The 9584-nt window shown below is 40.5% G+C and overlaps 1 protein-coding gene across 1 annotated transcript in view; it reads right to left on the reverse strand.

Moving 5' to 3' along the window:
* LOC134176263 (microtubule-actin cross-linking factor 1-like) overlaps positions 1–9584 on the reverse strand; it is a 79124-nt gene that overhangs the window by 44800 nt on the left and 24740 nt on the right. The window contains exons 19-25 of the mRNA XM_062642941.1: positions 8790–9107; positions 7944–8093; positions 6867–7028; positions 6401–6622; positions 6107–6226; positions 4302–4628; positions 154–495 (exon numbers count right to left, since the gene is read on the reverse strand). Of these exons, the coding sequence (XP_062498925.1) occupies positions 154–495; positions 4302–4628; positions 6107–6226; positions 6401–6622; positions 6867–7028; positions 7944–8093; positions 8790–9107 (1641 nt within the window). The remainder of the gene's footprint in view (positions 1–153; positions 496–4301; positions 4629–6106; positions 6227–6400; positions 6623–6866; positions 7029–7943; positions 8094–8789; positions 9108–9584) is intronic.

A 9584-nucleotide genomic window follows, 5' to 3' on the forward strand; every position in this document is an offset into this window, starting at 1 on the left:
AGGCAGGGATTGCCTCTGGTGCTTGCGAGAGACCTTACGAACCAAACTGATCTGGTTGAGCACAATCATAAACAGATAATTAAATAAATAAATAATTAATTAATTAATTAATTAAACAAATATATAAATAATAAATGACAAAACATATCTCACTGTGCATCGTTCCAGTTCTTGCTCACTGGCCTGTTGGTCTTCCTTCGTGCCCGACGACGTCAACGTTCTCTGCATCATCAACCACTTCTCGATTGTCTGCAGCCAGTCCTTCAGACCGGCCATTTCTCTCATCAGTTGTTCCTTATTGAGAGTTCGGTACTCGGTGCCCTGCAGGTATTCTTCAGCCTTTGCCGATGCTTCGCGGTATCGACGATTTAGCTCTTCAATTCGTTGGATGAGTTTGGCCGTTCCGTGGGTGGCGCTCGATGAGAGAATACTCGACATTCTCGAGTTGAGGCTTTCGACAATGGCGCTTCGTTGGTCGATTTCTTCCTTTACAATCTGTGAAGGAAATACTATAAGCATAGAGACAGTAAGTAAGGATGATGAACACAAACATAACACGACGGACATCTGCCTGAAACTTGATTAGAATTTAGATGTTGTCTACACGGACTTTTAGTAAGGAATTGACAATTGCTAGTATGATGTTTCAGTAAATAAAATTTTCACAGACAGACAAACAGACAGACAAACAGAGACCAATGCAGACTAACAAACAGACAAACAAACAAAAACAGAAAGACAGAAAGACAAAACAACAAACAGACAGACAAACAGACAGACAGACAGAAAGACCAATCTGGACCAACAAACAGACAGACAGACAAACAGACAAACAAACGGACAGACAGACAGACAGATAGATAGACAGACACATAGACACGGACAATACAGATAGATAGATACAGACAGACAGACACCCCAATAGACAGACAGAAAGACTGGGACATTCTTCATTCGCACATAGTTAAATTATGGCGTCGGCCGTTTGGGCCAGACTAGAATGTAGTAGTGTTGTTCTTTGAAAATATATGTATTGACAGACAGACAGGCAGACAGACAGACAAACAGACAAAAAAGCACACAGCATGCAAGCAGATCAAAAAACAACAGACAAAGCCCAACCAAGAAAACAAAGAAACCTTTGACACAAACCACTCACCAAGACAAACAAACAAAAACCAGACCACTACTCATAACCAATCAAACAAACAGAACGTCCAAACGCAAGAGAGACATGCAGCCACACCAAGAGCACAACCAAACAGCCAATTCATCCATCCCACATGATCAACACAAGACACACACAATCACACACAAACAGATAGACAAACAGACAGACAAACAGAGAGACAGACAAACAAACTGACTGACAGACCAACAGACAAACAAACAAAAACAGACAGACAGACAGACAGACAGACAGACAAAGACAAAACAACAACAAACAGACAGACCAATCCGGACCAACAAACAGACAGACAGACAGACAAACAGACAGACAGACAGACAGACAGACAGACAAAAAAGACAGATAGACAGATTGTTCTAGACAGATAGACAGACAGACAGACAGATAGACAGACAGACAGATAGACAAAGACAAACAGATAGACAGACAGACAGTCAGGCAAAGACAGACTGATAGACAGACAGACAGACAGACAGACAGGCAAAGACAGACTGATAGACAGACAGACAGGCAAAGACAGACTGATAGACAGACAGACAGACAGGCAAAGACAGACTGATAGACAGACAGACAGACAGACAGACAAAGCACACAGCAGGCAAGCAGATCAAAAACAACAGACAAAGCAACCAAGGAAACAGAGAAACCCTAAACACAAACCACTCACCAAGACAAAAAACAAAAACCAGACCGCCATACTCATACACAACCAATCACACAAACAGAACGTCCAAACGCAAGAGAGACACGCAGCCACACCAAGACCACAACCAAACAGCCAACCCATCCCACACGATCAACACAAGACACACACAACAACCACGTAAAATTGGTTAGCAGGCAAGGTGCGTATGAAAATGACACTTCCCGTGCCACAACACCACACCAGTCTCTAATTTCCTCTCCAAAACAGAAACCAACCGCAACGCAAGATACCGAGCAATTAGAGCAGTCCAGTGGCCTCCAACCTAAACCACTCACACACCAACTCGTCAACCCATCGCGTGCACGCACGCATTCGAGACGAAATGTCGGACTGCGACGATACAAAGCGATTTGTCACAATGAATGACCTTGCCCGGTCGCCTCCTTTGCGTTCGATTCGCGCTGGACGGTCGAGCGGCTGCTTTTTCGGGCTGTTGTGCGGTCGATCACGTTGGTGGGGCTCTCGGCTTGCACGTCGGTTCCATACGCGAGCCGTGCGCGACGGGAGAAGCGTGGAAGTCACGCGTCTTTGTTGGCATGCGGAGACACGCCCGCTATATCATTTTTCTAACGCGCGCTAACAGGACTGATAACCATTGTCATTTCTACTGTGTACCATACGCCGCATGCGCATTCCTTTACATATTTATTACATAGTTATTACATATTTATTATATCTTAATTTATTAGATGATGGATAATTTAATACTTGGCATAGCAGAGAGTTAGGGAAGCCACGCCTAGATAATTGAATGAAGAATGTAGCTGTCTAAGTGCTGGAGGCATAAATGATGACCATTGGTAGATACTGTAGATATGGGTAGATGGAAAGGGAGAAGATAAACAGACAAACACATCGATAAACAGACAGAAAACACACAGGCAATCATACAACTTTGTTTCCATTAGTGTAAGTGGACCCATGGGTTGAGAACTCGCTATTTAGCTGTGGTGCCTTTTACTGATTCACTGTATTGTATGTAAGTATTGATGTTAAAAATAAATGAAAGACGGATAGACAGACACGCAGACAGGCGGACAGACAGACGGACAGGAAAACACACAGGCAAACAAACGGACAAACGAACAGGAAAACACAGCCACACAAACGGACGGACGGACAAACGGACAGACAGGCAGACAAACGGACAGGAAAACACATAGGCAACAAACCGACAAATAGACGGACGGACAGACAGACAAACAAACAGACAGACAAGAAAACACACAGGCAAACATATTGACATTTGGACAGACGGACAAAGACAACAAAACGGACGGGCGGGCAAACGGGCGGACTGACGGACCGACTGACAGAAAGACAGACAAACATAGGAAAAACACAGGAAAACAAACAGACAAATGGACGGACGGACGGACAAATGAACGGACGGACAGACAAACAAACAACTAAACACACAGGCACACAGACAAATGGACGAACGACGGACAGACGGACGGACGGACGGACGGACGGACGGACGGACGGACGGACGGACGGACGGACGGACGGACAGACAGACAGACAGACAGACAGACAGACAGACAGACAGACAGACAGACAGACAGACAGACAGACAGACAGACAGACAGACAGACAGACAGAACAGGCGTCGCTGCTAAACAACGTGAGAATAGGAAGGCGGCAAAATACAGCCAACAAAAGCTCCCTGGGACTTCAGCTCTCAAAGCCATCCCCTTGGTATTCGAACATTTCGGTGCATGGGGAGAAGAGGCCAGGAACTTCTTGCGAAAGCTGGCAGCTTTCTCATCAGACGAAGTTGGTCAGCCAAACGCACCGGAATTTGTGGACTTCTGGCGTAAACGCTTTTCAGTGCAGCTACAAAAGTGCAACGCACGGGTTATTCAGAAGAAATTGAATGTGTTGTGTGGTGGGTGTCAGATTCCCGAGTCACTCAGCACTCAATTCTTTTATCATTAGTGTACTTTTAGTTGTCTCTTTTGCCTCAGAAAATATGTATACACTTACCTATGAACACTATAAAGCATTTAGCTTTAGTCGAGTAGTTTCTGCTGTGATGTATGATAGTGTGATTGTAAGAAATAAATGATTCTTGACAGACAGACAGACAGACAGACAGACAGGCAGACAGGCAGGCAGACAGACAGACAGACAGGTAGGCAGGCAGGCAGGCAGCAGGCAGGCAAACAATTTACAAACAACAATCGGACGGAGGGATGGACGACGGACAGACAAACAGACAGAACAAAACACACAGGTACACAGACAGACAGACGGATGGACAGGCGGACAGACAGACAGACAAAGAAATAACTGTCAACAGACAGACATACTGACAAACACAGACTACCAAAAACACAACCAACAGCCACCATACAACCAACATAACTAACAAGAAAACCACCACACTCAATATCCAACCACCTTGCACATCTCCCTCGGACCCGACAAACCATCTCCATTCGACAGCTGCATATCACGAGGCGACACCTCCTGCCGACTCTCCACATCCTTCAACCACCTCAAAACGTCAGCCAAATCGCGGTGAAACCCCTGCAACTCCTCCATTGCTTTCTCGAGTTCTTCTTCACGCTGTCTACAGGTGTCTAACACCTGAACGTGAAGATCACTGATTGCAACAATGTGTGAGGATGCTTCCGGTCCCACTTCCGGTTTAGTGGTAAGGGAGGAGAGTGACGTTTTAGTGTCTTCGACGTCTGCGTGGCGAGATGACAGTCTCTCTTGAAATTCCTGTTGAGAAGAAAACAAGAAGATAAGAATAGGGTTGAGAGAGTTGAGATGATGAGACACAGAGAGGCGATTTACAGTCTAGAGTTGGATTTCCTCGTTTGGTGTTGTAATGGAAGGGAAGTAACAGCCGGATATTGACAAATTGCAATTAAATTAGCGATGAACACTTCATGTAAATTATTTAATTATATTAAAAATTATAAAATTTCATACAAAAAAACCTTAAAATTTAAAATTAAAATTTTAGAAATATTGAACTAAAAATTAAAATTTTGTACCAAAAATATAAAAATTTGGATTAAAAAATTTGAACAAATTTTTTACCAAATATTTAAAAATTAGGATCAAAAAATTTGAACAAAATTTTGACTAAAAAATAAATGTTGAAACGGAAATTAAATTCCAAGACAAAAATTCAAATTTTGAAACACAATTATGATTAAATTATTTCAGTTAATTAATTAATATTAATCCTTAAACATAAATTATTGTTAAATTTCTAGTATATTTTTACATTATTTATTATATTTATATTCTATTCTGGGTTAGCAATTTAGGTTTAGCTATTTAGGTGAATTATAAAATTTAATTAATTTTATAAATAAATAATACGTAAAAAAATAAATAGAAAAATATATAATAAATAATTAAATAAAAATATAAAAATACACAAATAGATAATTAAAATAAATTACAAATTAAAATTACATACATATATTTATTTTGTTTATTTATTTACGTTTATTTATTTATTTATTTATTTATTTTATATTCATTTACTTTAAAATAAACAAATAAATAAAATAAATAAATAAAATAGATAAATTAAATAATAATACAAAAATACATAAATAGATAATTAAAGAAAATAAATAAATAAATAATAAAAAATAAAAATTAAATAAAAAATACAAGAAAATAAATAAATAAAAATTATTTAATAAGAAAAATAAATAAAAATTAAATAAAAAATTAATAAAAAAATAGAAAATAAATAAAAATTATTTAATAAAAAATAAATAAAGAAAATGAAAAACATAAATAAAAATTACATAGAAAAAATGTATAAAATAAAAAATAAATAAAAATTAAATAAAAAATAAATAAAATAGAAAACAAATAAAAATTAAATAAAAAACAAATAAATAAAAAATAAAAAGTTAAATAAAAAAATAGATAAATAAAAATAAATTAAAATTAAATAAATAACTAAATAAATAAATAAATAATACATAAATAAAAATTAAATAATAAAAAATAAATTTATTATGAATGTATACATATAAACTAAATTTATTTCATTATTTCTATTATATTATATCAATATATCAATTGTATTATATTATATATCAATTACATTATGTTTACCCAACTTTTCCGTTAATAAAATTCAAATCTATGTTAACTTTAAATTTGCAAATTTCAAATCACTTCGCCTATTGCCGACTCATCCCAACCAATCACAACCCACCACATACCTTCTGCTCGTCGATTTGCTTCATCAACATGTCGACATCAGCAGCAGGACCCTCCTGCACATTCATTTCCTCAACCAACGACGTCAACCATTGACGCATATCCTCAGCAGCAGAGAAAGCCTAAACACACAACACAACACACTAAACATAAGCATAACCATGACAGTGAAATTGCAATGCCAATTTTTCACAATTTTAAGTTGACAGTTTGTCTATCACTTGGTAAACTTTATGACAGACAAACGACACACAAACTTTTAACTTAAAATTTTGCAAAAACGCTTTGTGCTTTACTTTATGTTTTCTCGTTGTTTCTTCCTCTTCTGTTGTTTTTTTAACTGTCATTTCAAACATACTTGTTTCGCTGTCTAATGCTGTCCACTTTTCTTTAAGCATGCTCAGTTTGTCGGCGTAGATGGATGATCTTGCGCTCTCGAACTTTGCAACGAGAGTCTCACTGGAGGATGTTAATGTGGCGTAGTTTGGCTGCTGTTGGTCGACGTTTGCTCGCAGCATCTGCAGATGTGAGTCAATCAAAAAGGAAAAGGAATACATTAGCGCGCACGCGCACACACACACACACACACACACACACACACACACGCACACGCGCGCAAACACCCCACCCCCACCCCACACACGCACACGCGCGCAAACACACACACACACACACACACACACACACACACACACACACACACACACACACACACACACACACACACACGTCTTATACTCGAAGGTCAGTCGACGCACTTACATTTACAGTTTGTATTTGCTGGTCGGGTTGCAGTTGACTTTGCTTGCATGTCTGCAGCCAGTCAAGCGTCTGAATGAGCCACGTCATCATGCAGTCTAGGTCTCGTTCGAACGCTTCGGCCTTCTCCAGGAGCTTCTCTCGCTGCGCACCAAGTCCTTTAACCTGCAGTAATAATGCAAAGGATGGAGAGTTGCTATCCGTGGGCACACTAACGTGTGACTATGTATATATAAAGAAAGAAATAAGAGAAAAGTAAGGCAGGCAAGTACCAATACAGACAAAGAAGTAGAGCAAGAAGACACAGAAGACACAGGCGGACGGATGGAAGGACGGACGGAAAGGACGTAGAGACGGACGGAAAGGACGTAGAGACGGACGGAGAAAAGGACGAACGGACAGAGGGAAGCGCGGAGAGACGAATGGAGTGACGGAGGAACCAAGGAACGGAGAGACCGAGGGACGAACGGACGCACGGGGGGACAGACGAATGGACGGAGAGGAGGACGGAGAAACGGATGGAGGGACGGACGGACGGAGGAACAAACAAAGGAATGGAGGAACAAACAAAGGAATGGAGGAACAGACAAAGGGACCGACGCACGGACGGAGGGACTGACGGACAGACAAAGAAAGGGATGGAGAAACAAAGGAACGGACAGACGCACGGACGGACAAACGAAGGGAAGGAAGAACAGACAAACAAATGGATGGAGGAACAGACTAAGAGGTTGACGGACGGTCTGAGGAACGGACGAATGGACGGAGGGATGGGCAGACGAACCGGCGGACAAGCGGACATACAAACAAACAGACAAACAGTACACTTTTCTCAGAAAAAAGTACACAAAAACTGGTAAGCCCCACAGACAAAAAAAAACAAAAAACTACGAGTTGAGATAACAACAGATAAAACAAGCGACATCCGACTAGCAGACAAAAACAAAACTTACAACAAAACAACCCTCCTCTCCAACAAATTCAAAACAAACTCTATTCGTACATTCAAAATTCAAGAAAATTCAACAAAAGCAGTGACCATGTATCCACAGTCTGATGACATAACCTCTACGTCCCCACCTCGGTATAGACCTTCACAAGTTGCGAATATTTCTTCTGCGCTTCGTCTAGTTGCTTCTTCTCTCCCCCTCCACTTTCTCGTAGACGTTTCGACGACTTGGCTAAGTGATTAAGAGTCACCTCCTCGTCACTCAACTCACCACCCAACGTCTACATCAACAACAACAACAAACAATCAACCGACTGACAGACGACAACCACAACACAGAGAACAGGCAGTAACACTGACTAAACTGCAAAAGTTGGGTAAAAGTTTTTTATTGTTTATTATTATTTAATGTTTTCGACAATATATTAACAGGTGGGTTCGTGTGGCGAGGCTGGGCTTTGTCAACATCAACACAATTTTTCATTGATATCAAGTGGCGGTGGCGGTTGTGGAAGCAAGTCTGGACGGCAACACAAGCGTCTGGTATACGCACTACGTTTCATAGAGCACGTACGGATGGACAATGGTGGTCAATGATTAGAGTAAACACTCCACCAAATGGTCGGAAATCTAGACTATGGTAGTGCAGTTATCATAGTGCATCTAATCGTTAATTTTAAAAATAAAAATTTCTATTCTAATTAATTAATTAAATTAAAATTAAAATTAAAAATTAACAAAAATCTTACGTAACTAGTGTATTCAACATTAATTAATGAAAATTACGATTTAATTCAATTAACACTTAATTTCAAATTAAAATATAATTTCACAATACAATGAATTTGTCACTTCAAATTACAAATTCAATCTGTTGATTGCCCAATTCACCAATTTATCATTTCTTATTTGCAATTTATTCATCTAAATATTTTATCTTAATATTTTATCTTAATATTTAATATCAATCGTCTCACCCTGCATCTCTCCAGCTCGTCACCAATCGACATCAGTTCCGTCCCCGCGTCTGCCTTCGGTTGAAGAAACTTCTTGACGTCGGCGAGCCATTCCGTCAACTTCCGACACTCGTCGACGAAGCTGTCGACGTCCGTCTCGGCAACTTCGACCGCCTTCACCGCCTCTTCGGTTAGCAGTTCGTAGTTTCTCAACAAGTTCTCGGTTCGCTCTTCGAAAGACGCGCACGCCTCGGATGATAAGTGATCTGCGATGTCTCGACATTGAGACGAAAGAGCGTCGAACTCCTTCTTTCTGTTCACGATGTCGCCATGGAGAGCCTAACAAAACGGATCACAATTGATTTGATGGTAAAAAATTGTTGGCTAGCGAGCGAGCCAGCGAGCAAACAAGCAGGTAGACAAACAAAAAGGCAAGCAGACAGAGAGGCAGACAAACAAACAAGAGGACCCGGTATGCAGACTACTAGTAGGCAGGCGGGCGGTGTGCGGGAGGGCAGGCGACGGAAGAGCGGCAGGCGACCGACGGGCGGCCGGCAGGCAAGTAGGCAAGCAGGCAGGTTATATGACAAGTACAGACAGACGAACACATAGAAAGACAGACAGACAGACGAACAGACAGATAGACGGACGGACATACGCTCATACAGATGGTGCTGTTGCTTTGAGACGGGAAGAGAGAAAACCAATTACAGCTCTGAAACGAGACATGGTGGAGCCTCTATCAAAATGATACCTCTCGTCACAAAACTTTCGGCAAATGGGGTTCGGATGGTCTCAAACAACATCTGCACGTCT

This window comes from Corticium candelabrum, chromosome 2 (genome assembly GCF_963422355.1).
Source record: "Corticium candelabrum chromosome 2, ooCorCand1.1, whole genome shotgun sequence".
NCBI classification, from domain to species: domain Eukaryota; kingdom Metazoa; phylum Porifera; class Homoscleromorpha; order Homosclerophorida; family Plakinidae; genus Corticium; species Corticium candelabrum.